Source organism: Melanerpes formicivorus, unplaced genomic scaffold (assembly GCF_026170545.1).
Source record: "Melanerpes formicivorus ecotype bairdi unplaced genomic scaffold, bMelFor1.0.p_v2 SCAF_83, whole genome shotgun sequence".
Lineage (NCBI taxonomy): Eukaryota > Metazoa > Chordata > Aves > Piciformes > Picidae > Melanerpes > Melanerpes formicivorus.
The window spans coordinates 2,013,975-2,028,152 of NW_027142435.1; the positions used below are offsets into that span (position 1 = coordinate 2,013,975).

General features: G+C 59.0%; 1 protein-coding gene across 2 annotated transcripts; it reads right to left on the minus strand.

The window, feature by feature from the left end:
* Positions 1-543: 543 nt before the first annotated feature.
* Positions 544-13,881, minus strand: ACER1 (alkaline ceramidase 1). 2 transcript variants are annotated; one of them, XM_068164819.1, is made up of 7 exons: positions 13,607-13,881; positions 11,241-11,344; positions 5,309-5,423; positions 4,382-4,520; positions 2,900-3,037; positions 2,231-2,368; positions 544-1,165 (listed from the first exon to the last, which is right to left on the minus strand). In XM_068164819.1, the coding sequence occupies exons 2-7, from the start codon at positions 11,331-11,333 to the stop codon at positions 997-999; spliced, it is 792 nt and encodes a 263-aa protein (XP_068020920.1). In that variant the 5' UTR covers positions 11,334-11,344; positions 13,607-13,881; the 3' UTR covers positions 544-996. The 2 variants fall into 2 exon arrangements, with proteins under 2 accessions (XP_068020920.1, XP_068020921.1); XM_068164820.1 differs by lacking the exon at positions 13,607-13,881 and adding an exon at positions 11,488-11,756.
* Between the last annotated feature and the right edge of the window lie 297 nt (positions 13,882-14,178).

Here is a 14,178-nt window from a genome sequence, read left to right on the forward strand (position 1 = left end):
GACCCAGCCCCACGGCATGGTCACTCTTGGTGTGTCCCATGGCCGCCAGAGTGACTTCTTCACTGCTGGGAGGGCCTGGGAGTCATCACCTGTGGCACTGTGGTGGCCTTCTTCTGAGCTCTACATCTGCTCTTTGTTGTGGCAAAGACACTGCCTTGGCTGATGTCCTGGCTCCTTACCTCTCTCCCTGCCACCAGAGGGGTCTCCACGTTACACATGGCCACTGGAGGCTGCCACAGCTGGGGAGGCAGCACCCCAGGACCCGGGCCAGGGCAGCCTCTTTGGGGCTGTCTCTCAGGAGGATTTCTCTTTGTCAACAGCTCTCCCTCAGTCAGAGAAAGCTTTGGCCACCCTGCCTGTGGGAGTGCCTGACACACAATGAAGGAACATGGAATGGGCTGGGTTGGAAGAGACCTTCGAGATCATCCAGTTCCAAGCCCCCTGCCACGGGCAGGGACACCTTCCACCAGCCCAGGTTGCTCAAAGCCTCATCCAGCCTGGCCTTGAAGACTCCCAGGGGAAAGGAAAGGGCTGAGTGCAAGGCAGTGTCCACAGCTTTAATGCACAGCCCTCCGGAGCGACACCACATCCATCAATAAATAAAATCAATAGTAATCATCAGAGCAGCCCCAACAAGCCCAGCTGTCCCCAGTTTGGCTCCTGTGCTCTCCACTCTGCTCCTGGCAGCGAGGGGTGCCACCAGAAGGCACAGGAGAAGCAGCACCTCCCTCCCTCCCCTTCTCGCTGGAGTTCTGCTGGAGGAGGAGATCTTCGCTTCCCCTGCCTGCCAGCCTGGGCAGAGTCTCCTAAGGCACCTGTGGGCTCCCACCCTGCTTCATGCCTGGCACCACGAGGCCTCAGCTGCTCCCTGCCCCATCCACCAGCCAGGCTGCCCTTGCCTGAGCAGCAGGCACGCAGCTGAGGTGCCCCCCACGCGAGGGGCACCCAGGTGCCTCGGGCACCCCGTGCCCGAGGGATGCCTGCAGGCAGCTGCCTCTAGCACTGCTTGTGGGGCTCCTCCAGGGTGATGTAGGGCACCACCACGGGCCAGGAGTCGCTGGGCCAGTAGCCAAGCTTTGGCCTGAAGGCTGGCATCTCGTAGCTGACATCAAAGTAGATGACCAGTGGGCAGAGGTAGAGCAGGGAGAGGGCGATCAGCACGTGCCTGGCAAGGGAACCAGAGAGAGGTCTGTGGGCTGGGGGCAACTCCAGCTGCTCCTCCTGCCCCTTCCAGTGGTGTGGCTGGCACTGCCACCGTGGGGCTAGAGCCAAGGGGTAGGACAATGGAGGGAAAGGTCCCAGGCCCATAGATTCATAGAATGGTTTGGGTTGGAAGAGACCTTGAGGACCATCTAGTCCCAACCCCCCTGCCATTGGCAGGGACACTTCCACCAGACCAGGCTGCTCAAGGGCTGCAGGTCCTGCAGGGTTTGTGCCTAGGAGGGCATCCTAGAGCTCTAGGAGCTGGGGTGGGGGCAATGCTTCCCTCAGAGGGGGTGAGGTGAGGTAAGGGTCTCAAGCCCCAAACCAAGCCACCCATTCCACCTTGCAGTGCTGGGTGTCTGTCTCACTCATCCCAGGGATGTGTGAGGATGAATCTGAGTTGTTTCACTGCAGGCAGCACTGTCAGCCACCCTTGGCCAGGCACTGAAACCTCTTGGCCAAGCAAGATGTGGCCAAGACAGTGACTGTCCTTCAGTTCAGCTCTGAAGTGTCTCCAAGAACACTTCACACAGCTCCCAGGAGCAGATGGCAGGGTCCTGCAGAGCAATCTCCCTTGCAAAGCACCTTCTGCCTGGGGGTGCCAAAGGTAAAGCACAGGAAGCAGGGATAGGACCAAGCCCCTGGGCTGGGGCCAGGCTGAGAAGCAGCACCAAGAGCAAGAGAAGAAACAGGGAGAAGGTTGGGCAGGGTTGGGGTTAGGGTTAGGGTTAGGGTTGGGGTTGGGGTTGGGTTTAAGGTTAGGGTTAGGGTTAGGGTTAGGTTAGGGTTAGGGTTGGGGTTAGGGTTGGGGTTAGGGTTGGGGTTAGGGTTGGGGTTGGGGTTGGGTTTAAGGTTAGGGTTAGGGTTAGGGTTAGGTTAGGGTTAGGGTTAGGGTTGGGGTTGGGTTTAGGGTTAGGGTTAGGTTAGGCTGCTCCTGGGTTGAGTGGCAGAGTCCTGCTGCCATTCCTTCCCTTCAGCCCCTGAAATGCTTGGGCTGGGGTCTCTGCCTGCAGGCTGGAGCCCTTACCAGAAGCTGTGGAAGTAGGGGAAGTTGATGGCCTGCCAGAGCCCACAGAGCCAGCGGTCACTTATCCAGCTGCTGATGGCCAGCACCCACCACATCACCATCACCGCCGCCATCCGGTGAACCCTCCTGTCCTTGCACCTGCAGGCAAAGGGAGGCAGAGCGGGGGAAGTGAGTGCCAGAGAGGGCTGGTTCCTGTCAGGGTGAAAATCCAGAGGGTTTCTTCTGCAGAGTGCTCATCAGCCCCCAAGAGCTGGAGGAGTATGGCTCTGTGGAGAGGGTTTGTGCCCGGCGCTGGGTGAGGATGATGCTGGCAGCTGCCAAGGCACTGCTGCCTTCCTCCTCAGAGCCTGGAGGGTTCTCCCAGCCCCACTCTCATGCCCTGATTCCTCACAAAGGGGAAAGAGCTGCAGAGATAGCAGCTGGGGAGGAGAAAACACACTAAACCCATGGCCTATCCCCTCCCTGGTGGCCTTCCTGTACCCCACTGCCCCCAGCCCTCCCTGAGCCCTTTCCCCCCAGGCTCCCCCAGTTCTTCGCAGAGCTGAGCCCAGCCTGTGGGTGAGGAAGGCTTGGGCTCAGTTCCCTGCTGTGCACAGAGCCACTGCCAGGTGTGAACCTGCCAGGAGCATGCCCTGGACCTGCAGGTAACCTTCTGAGCCCTCTCCTTACTTCTTCAGCTCACGCCAGGTCAGGTAGAGCAGGTGGAAGGCGATGCAGTTGAGGGCGTAGGCGTTGACAGCTGGCTTGATGAAGGACATCAAGGTACTGATGATGGTGGTGACACCACTCAGCCAGTAGAAATGCTTCCTAAAGGCAGTTGGGAGCTCAGTGTCAGTGCCCACAAGTTTCACAGGATGGAAGGTTAGGGATGGGAGGAGGTCCTGCTCAGGGCCCGGGGATGGAAGCCCTTCTCCAGCACCTCCAGTCTGCTTGCACACAGAATCAGGATTTCAGCTGGAGAAGACCTTTAAGATCATCAGGTCCAGCCATGAACCCAGCACTGCCAAGTCCACTCTGCATGGCCTTCTGGCAGGGGACTGAGGTATCCCTCTGTGGTATAAAGCCCCCCAGTTAGCCCAGGACAGAGCAGGGAGCACAGCCCAGAGGTAACTTGAGCACTTTGATGGTGATGCCAGAGGAGAGCATCAAGAAGCAAAGGCATGCAGAGCCTTGCACAGGGCAGGGCTGCAGTGCAGGAGTCCCAGCAGGGCAGGGGCCTGAGCCCTGCAAGCAGGCAGGTCTGGGTCGGCTGAACAATAGGGCTCGGAGGAGCCTTTCACATGCAAATCCCTGCCAAGTGCCTTCCCCTCTCCCCCAGCCACGTCTCCAGAGTGAACTCCTGGTGACCTCCTCTTTGGCATGGGAAGAGCAGGCTTGGAGCAAGGCTTCTAGCTGGGCTGGCACAGCAGGCTCCAGGCTGCCAGGATGGCACTGCCATAGGTGGGACTTGATGATCCCTGAGGTCTTTTCCAACCTGGTTGATCCTGTGGTCGATACCCTTGGAGCAAAGCCCTGCTGGGTTCCTCTCTCTGCTGCTCCATGCTCACCCAGTGCCCCCCAGCCCTTCTGCTGGGCTCCTCTAGCTTAGCCAGCTCCCTGCAGACAGCCTTTGGAACCAGGAGTGCTAACTTGGTCCCGCAGGAAAGGCCATCAGCCTTCAGGGAAAGCTCTCAGTGGCAGCAGGGGATGCTGAGGCAGTTTGGGTAGCTGAGAGGCAGTGCTCAGCACCCCTGGCTTGCTGAATTCATCCTGAAATTCTCCATGCAAGCTTTCCTTGGCAGCTTCCCAAGGACAAACAGCTCCAGCTGACAGGAGCCCAGCACCATCCTTCCCCCTGGGAGAGTTCCTCACCCTTCCTTTGTCTCTCTGAGTGCTGGGGGAGGGCTTCCACTGAGCGCTGGAGGTCTGGTCCCACAGCAGGGACCTCAGTGCTGGCCCCTTGCATCAGATGTCAATGACCCCCCATCGATATCCATGTCCCTCCATCACTGTCAATGCCCCCCCATCACTGTCAATGCCCCCCCCACTGTCAATGCCCCCCCATCACTGTCAATGCCCCCCCATCACTGTCAGTGCCCCCCCATCAGTGTCAGTGTCCCCCCATCCGTGTCCCACCCCTCCCCTCAGAGCCTGTGTCCCTCTGAGCCATACCTGCTCTTGATGAACCTGGGGAAGTAAACCTTTGGGTACCAAAAGGAATAAGCCACAGCCAGGGACCAGAGGATGGAGAGCTCATCCAGGAGCTGTCCCACGTAGCTCAGGGTCATGTGGAAGTACATGGAGAAGATCCCTGCAAGGAGGAGGCAGAGCTTGTGTCAGCGAAGCTCTGTCCTGGCTGGCCTGAGGAGTTCTTGGAGGGCCATGCACAGAATCACAGAATCATTAACCAGCTTGGAAAAGAGCTTTGAGATCATCAAGTCCAACCTATCACCCAGCACCATCTCATCAGCTGAGTGCCTCAACCAGTCTGATTTCAAACACCTCCAGGGATGGGGACTCCACCACCTCCCTGGGCAGCACATCCCCAGGGACAATCTCTCTTGCTGGGAAGAATTTCTTCCTCACATCCTGCCCAAACCTGCCCTGGCACAGCCTGAGACTGTGTCCTCTCCTGTCACTGGGTGCCTGGGAGAAGAGACCAACCCCCACCTGGCTGCAACCTCCCTTCAGGTAGCTGGAGAGAGCAAGAAGGTCTCCCCTGAGCCTCCTCTTCTCCAGGCTGAGCAACCCCAGCTCCCTCAGCCTCTCCTCACAGGGCTGTGCTCCAGACCCCTCCCCAGCTTTGTTGCCCTTCTCCCAAAGGAGCATTCCTGAAGAGCAGGGCATGGCCCTTGGTGTTGCTGGAGGGCAGAGGGAGTCAGTCCACACAGCACCAGGGCAGCTACCTGGGCTGGGAGCTCTGCCCCCCACAGCCAGCAGGAGCCAGGAGCTGCAGGGCTTCAGGCAGACCCTTCGGTTTCCTACCCCAGCTGGCCCCCTGGGCTTCTGGCCACCAAAGGCCAGGCTCCAAAGGTGGCATGCCTGAAGAGCTGAGCTCTCTGGCAGCCTCCTTGGTACTCTCAGCACCTTGGCACCCACCTACACAGACGAGCAGGGCAGCGACGAAGTACATGGGCAAGGCGCGCTGCCGGCGGTACTGCCGGTTCAGGTAGAGCAGGGCAGGGGAGAGCAGGAAGAAGCTGACATTGCTGATCTGCAAAACAAGAGGCACCTGCAGCTTATTGCACCATCCTGGGCAGGAACCCATGCCAGCCCCTGCCTCCCTGTGGGACAGGGATGCTGAAGCCCAGCGGGAAGCCATGGACAGGAGCAGGCAGCGCTCCGGGCAGGAGGGCAGAGGCAGGGGGAGGGCAGAGGCAGGGGGAGGGCAGAGGCAGGGGGAGGGCAGAGGCAGGGGGAGGGCAGAGGTGTTTCTGAAGTCAGGCTGGCACCAGGAGGGCAGCTGCTGGGACAGCCACATCTGCAGGCATCTGGGCTCTCCCTGTGGGCACCTCTGCGTCCAGCAAGCCCAGGGTGAGCTGCCCCCTCCCTGGTGCTGTTTGAGGCTGGGCTGGATGAGGCCTCGAGCAGTCTGGGCTGGTGAAAGGTGTCCCTGCCCAGGCCAGGGGGGTTGGAAATGCCACTTGGCAGAGCCACCAAGGAGTGGCTTTCATCCCACCCTGCCAGTCCTTTTCCTTTCATCTTCCAGCTGGGTGCTGACCCAGAGCTCGAGCCTGGAGCCCCACCTGCAGCAGGGAAGCTGCCAGATCCAGGCCTGGCTTGGGATTCCCCTTGGCATCAGGTTATGGCACCAGGGCTGCAAATCATGGGGATGTGGTCATGAGCCTGAAACACCTCCTCACAACTTCCAGAGGGAAGCACAGTGGAAGGCTTCTGCTCCCTGTGACAGCTGGGATGTCACTGAGGCTTTCATCAGAGGATTTGATGCTCCAGGTGATGGCAATGCTCAGGCCAAGTGGTTGGGGGTTCTGCAGGTGCCCAGAGCTCAATCCAGGCCTGTTCCCATGCCAGCTGTGAACAGGGAAGCTCTGCTCCCTCTTGCACACTTTGGAAATGATGGCGAAAGCAAACCCTGCGTTGGGTCCCTGACAGCTGCGTGCTGAAGGCTCCTTCCCTTCCCCTGGCTTTGAAGAGGCTTTTGGAAGCCGAGCAGGGGGAGCCCGGGAGGTGAGGCTCGCAGGGGAGGCAGCAGTGCAAGTGCCAGCATGCAGCTGGGCGTGAGGCTCGGCTGGAGCTGGGGGGTGCGAGGAGGGGAGCCCTGGCTGCCGCCGCGGCCGCGCTCGGGCGTTGCGACAGCGCCGCTGATGACAGGAGAGCAGCCAGCAGCCTTATCGCTGCCTGCCTGCAGCGGGGGGTGTGCAAGATCAGATAGCAGAGGGGAGGGACCAGCAGGGGATGGTCCAACGCAGCCGAAAAGATAAGAGTGGCTCCTTGCAGAGCAGCCAGACCTGGGGCTTTGCAGCAGGCAATTGGTTTGCTTGCAAGAGACCTCCAAGCCCAACCAGCAACCCAACCCCACCCTGGCCGCCAAACCCTGGCCCCAGGAGCCTTGGCCACAGGTTTCTTGGACACCTCCAGGGCTGGGGAACTCCACCACCTCCCTGGGCAGCCTGTGCCAATCCCTAATCACTCTTGCAGCCAAGAAATTTTGCCTCATCTCCAACCTAAGCCTCCCCTGGCACAATTTCAAGCACAGGGGAGAGCTGCCACAAGCCTACATCTGGGAAGGACACAGGATCTCCATCACTCATCAGAGCCAAGCCCTGCTTGGTCTTCTATCTTCCCCCTGAGATGTGGCAAGCTCCATCTCACGTGGGGTTAGGAGAGGCTTGCTCCCAGTACTCCCATTAGGAGCTACTTACACCTGGCTGGGTCCTACTGGCCAGGGCTTATACCTAGCCAGGAGAGCTGTACTGGCCAGGAAGCACCCAGGATGCCAGGCAGAGAGGAGAGTGGTGATGGAGCCAAGAGGTGATCTGAGCTGTGAGAGTGACTCAGCTCTGTGGCTTTCCACTCTGTGAGCTCCCACTGCTGTGCCACTTCCTACCAAGGCTGTTCCAGCTCCACCTGCCTGAGCCAAGCCTGTGCTGGGCATTTCCCTCTTTCACTAGGAGGAAAACGAAACTGGGATCAGCCACGGGGCTCTAATCCTGGTGCTTTAGCTGGATCATGGGAAAGGCCCCAGGGCTTCTCCAGCTTGGCACTGTGCAGCCCAGGGTGGAAGGAGAGACCTGCAGAGAACCTGCTGAGAGCTCTGATAGGGATGGGGACAGGAGCTGCTGGGTGGCAGAGCCCTGCCTGGCTCTGGGAGTGCAGCAGGGGGGCAGCAGCAGCCCCGGCGCTGGTTGCTCAGGAGAGTTCCTGTCTGCAGGGCAAGGAGATTCCTGCAAGGCTCCCTGGAGCACATTCACCCTCTCAAAGGCCAGAGGACCAGCTTCAGCTGAGAGAAGAGACCACGGGGGGGCAAAGACAGAAGCATCCTGGGCTGGTCCCCAGCAGGGGGAGGGAGTGGATTTTGCTCCTCTGCTCTGCTGAGACCTCACCTGGAGTGCTGGGGCCAGCTCTGGAGCCCCCAACACAAGAAGGGCTTGGAGCTGTTAGAGCAGGTCCAGAGGAGGCCACAAGGATGATGAGAAGGTTGGAGCACCTCTGCTAGGCTGGAGAAGAGAAGGCTTCCTGCTCCTCAGGGGGTGCCTGGCTCATTTGCACCTCCACTTGGGCTTCTCTCCAGTGAGCCATCAAGCCCTGAGCACAGGGGCAGAGTCACTGCCCTGCTCCTGCTCTTTCAGGGAAGAACTGAGGGTGGAAAGGCAAATCCCTGCCTGAGGACCCTGAGCAGCTCTGCTCTCCTAGGAGCAGGCAGAAGACAATAACTTTCTGGGTCAGTGAGTCACTATAAATAGAGCTTTGTTGCTGAACTGAATCCAATCGTGAGCCACCCTCTGTTATTAGGTGCTTAAATATCCTGTTTACATTCTTTGCTCATACCCTGGGTGCTTATTCCTCATAAAAAGCATCCAACCCAAGCAGAGCTGAGAGAGAGAGAGAGCAGGGCTGGCACAGAGGAATTCTCAGCAGCATGCTGCTGCTGCTGGCACAAAACCATCCTCTGCTGGAGCTCCTCAGGGAATGTTGGGAGGAAGATGCTGAAGAGGATGCTCCATGAGGAAGCTCTGCTGCTTCAGTGGGGCAGGAGGCTTGGGCAGGGGCTGGCTGGGTGCCCAGCTAGCCTGAGCCTTGGGCAGAAGGAGAGTGGAGTCAATGGCTCAGGGCAGGCCAGGGAGATAAGGTCCACAAAGATCCCCCAGGGAGGAAGCAATCCATATGGAGAAGAAATGGAGAGGGAGAGGGAGAGGGAGAGAGGAGAGGGAGAGGGAGAGGGAGAGGGAGAGGGAGATGGGAGAGGGGAGAGGGAGAGGGAGAGGGAGAGGGAGAGGGAGAGGGAGAGGGAGGGGGAGAGAGGAGAGGGAGAGGGAGAGGGAGAGAGGAGAGGGAGAGGGAGAGAGGAGAGAGAGAGGGAGAGAGGAGAGAGAGAGGGAGAGGGAGAGGGAGAGAGGAGAGGGAGAGAGGAGAGGGAGAGGGAGAGAGGAGAGGGAGAGGGAGAGAGGAGAGAGAGAGGGAGAGAGGAGAGGGAGAGGGAGAGAGGAGAGAGAGAGGGAGAGGGAGAGGGAGAGGGAGAGAGGGAGAGGGAGAGGGAGAGGGAGAGAGGAGAGGGAGAGAGGAGAGGGAGAGGGAGAGAGGAGAGAGAGAGGGAGAGGGAGAGGGAGAGGGAGAGGGAGAGGGAGAGGGAGAGGGAGAGGGAGAGGGAGAGGGGAGAGGGAGAGGGAGAGGGGAGAGGGAGAGGGAGAGGGAGAGGGAGAGGGAGAGGGAGAGAGGAGGGGGAGAGGGAGAGGGGAGAGGGAGAGGGAGAGGGAGAGGGAGAGGGAGAGGGAGAGGGAGAGGGAGAGGGAGAGGGAGAGGGAGAGGGAGAAGCCTTTGTTGAGTGGTGCCCAGTGGCAGGACAAGGGGTAAGGGGCGCAAACTTGACCATAAGAAGTTCCATCTGCACATGAGGAGCAACTCCTTCAATCTAAGGGGGGTGGAGCCCTGGACCAGCCTGCCCAGAGAGGTGGTGGAGCCTCAGGCAGTCTCTGGAGACATTCAAAACCTGCCTGGATGTGCTCCTGTGTGACCTTCCCTAGGTGACCCTTCCTTGGCAGAGGGATTGGCCTGGATGATCCCCAGAGGTGCCTGGTTCCAGCCCTGACCCTTCTGTGTGAAAGAGAAGTGGCTCTCTGCAGCCTGAGCATCCCTCCCCTGGGACCCTTGCAGGGCAATTAGGGCTGGGGAGCTGCAGGGCCGGGCTGAGGGAGTTGTTGTTATTAAAGGCAATTTATTAACAGCAGGAAATGCCTTGGAAAAAAACCTGAAACCGAGGGGAAGAGCCATTTCCATGAGAGGAGGAACTCCTGGTGTTAGAGAGCAATTGCTAACAGTTGTAAACAAGGCCCCTGGAAGGTTGTAAATCCACAGCCCTCCCCCCCTGCTAGCCTGGGGTTGCTCTGAGCTGCAGAGCTGCTTGCAGAGGAGTTATCTACCAAGAGCTCTGCAGGCTGCTTCCAGCCACCCTTGAGCCCTGGATGCAGATGCAAAGGGCTGGCCCTGGATGGAGCCTGAATGAGGAAGGCTCCCTCCCAGGAGGTGAAACTGGTTCCTGCAGCAGCTTGAGTCCCAGATTCCCAACCTGCCCAGCGTGGGTCATGGAAGTGCTGTGTCTCTCTTTTTTTTTGGCCACTCCTGTATGCCTGAGCTGGAACCCAGGAGCCCTGTGTGGGACTTCACCCAGCTGGCAGGGGAGCTGCAGGACTGGTAGAACAGGATCTCACCAGCCTGGGCTAAGGAGCTCTGCTGGAGCTTTCTCACTGGGAGCTCAGCCCCTCTCGTGCCACAGAGTCGCTCGGCTTGGAGAAGAGCCCTGGGGTCACCAGGTCCAATCCACTGACCCTCCTCCACCAAGTTCACCCCAAGCACCACCTCTAAACCACCTTCCAACACCTCCAGGGCTGGTGACTCCACCACCAGCAGCCTGTTCCAAGGCCTGAACCACTCTTGCTGTGACAAAAATCTTTCCTTGCTGTCCAGTCTAAACCACCCCTGGTGCAGTGTGAGGCTGTTCCCTCTTGTTCAGTTGCTCATTACCTGTGAGGGGAGACCAGCACTGACCTCCCCACAACATTTCAAGTAGCTGTAGAACATGATGAGGTCTCCCCTCAGCCTCCTTTTCATCACACTGCCCAGCCCCAGCTCCTTCAGTCTCTCTCTTCATAAGATTTGTTCCCCAGCTCCATGCCAGCAGCACCCCTGGCTCCAGCTCCTTTTGTCAGCCTCCTCTTCTTCACACTGCCCAGCCCCAGCTCCTTCAGTCTTTCTCCATAGGTCTGATTCCCCAGCCCCTTCCCCAGCTCCATGCCAGCAGCACCCTTGGCCCAGCTCCTTTTGTCAGCCTCCTCTTCTTCACACTGCCCAGCCCCAGCTCCTTCAGCCTCTCCATAGGACTGATTCCCCAGCCCCTTCCCCAGCTCCATGCCAGCAGCCCCCCTGGCCCCAGCTCCTTCAGTCTCTCTCCATAGGTCTGGTTCCCCAGCCCCTTCCCCAGCTCCATGCCAGCAGCCCCCCTGGCCCCAGCTCCTTCAGTCTCTCTCCATAGGACTGATTCCCCAGCCCCTTCCCCAGCTCCATGCCAGCAGCACCCCTGGCCCCAGCTCCTTCAGTCTCTCTCCATAGGACTGATTCCCCAGCCCCTTCCCCAGCTCCATGCCAGCAGCACCCCTGGCCCCAGCTCCTCTCCTCAGCCTCCTGGAAGCCATCGGAGCCTCCTCGTTTACCTGGAGCTTAGTAAACGCTCCCCATCCCAGCAGCCCTCCAACACCAGGGAGTTCAGAGGGGTGAGCAGGAGGAGAGGAAAGAAGGTTGTCCCATCTGGTGTCCCAGAAGCAGCTGCTGGCTGCCCCCAGCCTGTGCCCTGACTCACGGTGTTGTAGTACTCTGCAATCACGGGCGAGCGCTCGAAGTTGCCCTCACACCAATCCACTTCAGCACTCTGGTAGGAGAAGATGCTGGGCATGGTTGGGCCACCTTTGCAAGGAGGAGACAAGGAGAGGAAGAGGATGGTTAGCTCTGTGCTCACAGCAGCAGGCAGCTGCACACCCCCCAGGGGAAGGCAGAGAAGGACACAGACAGAGCTGCCCCCCGTCCCCCCCAGCCTGCTGCAGCCTTACCCTGCTAGCAAAGCCTCGGCCTCTGCCCAGCACTCATCCTGCTGCAGGCTGTTTGCTCCTCTCTCCCCACGATGCAGCAATGATAGATCACCCCCCAGGAAACCTTCTGAGCCTGGGAGTGGTCCCCACAGCCCCCATCCCTGGCATCAAGGTCTCCAGGCAGGGGCTGTCCCTGCCACATGCTGCTTCCCCATCCCAGCCCCGTCCTGGCCACTCTGTCTTCTCCCTTCTCTTCACTCTCTTTATGACTCAGATCTCCCTGCCAAGAGGAGTTCCCTGCACTCTGTGGGCTGTGAGCTACCTTTGGGGAGTGGATAACTCTACTGCTTTACTGCTCATTGGCTCTGCTCTCCTTAAGCTGCTCCTCAGCATCTTTCTGAGGGCTGGAGCTCACCTTGTGTGAGCTCAGCTTGGCCCCACAGCACCAGCACAGGCCCTGGGCATTGCCAAAGTCCTCAGGGTGCAGAGCAAAGGCACTGGGAGGTGGCTCTGCTGGCAGTGATTTCACTTTCAGTGTGCTCCTGTGCAAACCCTGTCCTGGGGTCCCAGCAGAAGGCATCGGAGCAAGCTGCCTTCCAACCCAACTCTATGAGCAAGCTTTCCACTGCCAGGTCCTTCAGCCTGGCCTCTGCCAGTGGCAGAAGCTGCAGCTCCAGGTGAGGTTCTGAAGCAGCTCCAAGCTTGTGGCTGTTTTTCTTCCCCATGCTAAAGGCTTTCCTAACCTCATCACTTTTTATTCCAAGCTCTGATCAGGTTTCCCTTCTGGAAATGTTTTGTCTCAGGTCCTTGAGCTGCTTTGGAGCTATTTCAGAAGCTGATGTTTGACTGCCAGCCTCAGAGGTGCTTGGAGGCACCATCCAAAGCCCAGCTGCTGGCTGTTTGGTACACAAGAGCCACAGGAGTTCCCTGGAGCTGAGCAGTGAGCTCCCTGGCTGTGAGCAGGGACTGTGGTGACACCAAGCAGTCTCTGAGCTCCCGAGGCACTGGTGGCAAGCAGCCTTCTTCCCTCTGCAAAGCTTTCCAGCTTTGAGTCTGGCACAAGGACACAAGGAAGGGAAGTTTAACTGCAAGCCTCTCATCACTTGATCATGTGGAGGAAGAGCCAAGTCCCTCTTCACCCCGGTGTCAGCTGAGCATCACCACCAAGTTCAGCAGCTGCTGGAGGTGTGAAGCCACCACAGCTTCCTCTGCTTCTCTTCCCAGGAAGAAGTTCAAAGGGAGAAAGCCCAGGAGTGTGACACTCATACAAACAAGCTCCTCTGTGAGCTCCTGCTCCAACCAGATGTGTGGATAAACCTCCACAGGTCTCTTACAGCTGCCCTCTCTTTAATCCAGGCTGCCTGGCTCCCCAGAGCAGGTGAGATCACAGCTGGCAGGAGAGAAATAGAAGGGTTGAGGTCTGCCTCTTCCTAACCTCCAATTCCATCTGCTCTTCCACACCACAGGGACTCTCTCCTGAGCCATGGTGCTCTGCATTAGGCTTTTACAGCCATGCAAGTAGCTCTGGAGGGTGAAAGCAGCATCAGCCCCAAGCTGGTGATTCCATCTCCTAGCTGAACAGGTGGCAGTCAAGAGATGGGCAAAGGATGGAAGAGAGGTGAGGCAGAAGGGAAAGGGAAGAGAACAACCAAAGCAGTGCCCAGTGGGAGCTGCTTGCCTGGAGGAAGAGGGAAGAGAACCAAAGCAGTGCCCAGTGGGAAGAGAACAACCAAAGCAGTGCCCAGTGGGAGCTGCTTGCCTGGAGGATGAGGGAAGAGAACCAAAGCAGTGCCCAGTGGGAAGAGAACAACCAAAGCAGTGCCCAGTGGGAGCTGCTTGCCTGGAGGAAGAGGGAAGAGAGCAACCAGAGCAGTGCCCAGTGGGAAGAGAACAACCAAAGCAGTGCCCAGTGGGAAGAGAACAACCAAAGTAGTGCCCAGTGGGAAGAGAACAACCAAAGCAGTGCCCAGTGGGAAGAGAACAACCAAAGCAGTGCCCAGTGGGAGCTGCTTGCCTGGAGGATGAGGGAAGAGAACAACCAAAGCAGTGCCCAGTGGGAGCTGCTTGCCTGGAGGAAGAGGGAAGAGAACCAAAGCAGTGCCCAGAGGGTGCCCGGTGGCACTGCCCCAGCCTGGCTTACCTGTGCTCCCTTGAGCTGGGCCGGCACAGCTCCCACGGCAGGAGGTGAAGCGTTTGGGAGTTCCAAGGCTCCTGGCAAGGCAGCAGCAGTGACCCTGCCCTGCTGCTCTGGCTCTGAAGGAGTGCCCACGGTGTGAGCTCACCGGCAGCAGCCACCAGCGAATCCCCTGGCACCGTCTTTAGGATGAGCCCCGAGCCATGGGCACCCTGCAGGCAAACCTTGCCGGCCCCCGGAGCCAACATCGTGGCTGCAGGGTTTATATCCGTGCACCCAAAGGGGGCAGGGGCAGAGAGGGAGGGCAGGGAAGTGTGAGCTGGGAAGGTTGGAAGTGTGGGTAGAGATGCAGCCTGAAATCATCCCTGTGCCCCAGGCAGCTTCCCTGCGCAGCCGCACACACCCCGGCACCAACCCTGCCTTGTTTTTGCCTCCCAGGGGAGGGACTCAGCCATTCAGATTCCCTTCCACAGCTACCTAAACCCCAGGAGAAGAGTTTGCACCGAAAAAACCCCAACAAACACCCAGCAAGATGCTGCTGCCTTGGGTTTGAGAGGCTTGTCCCAGACTGAGTGTGT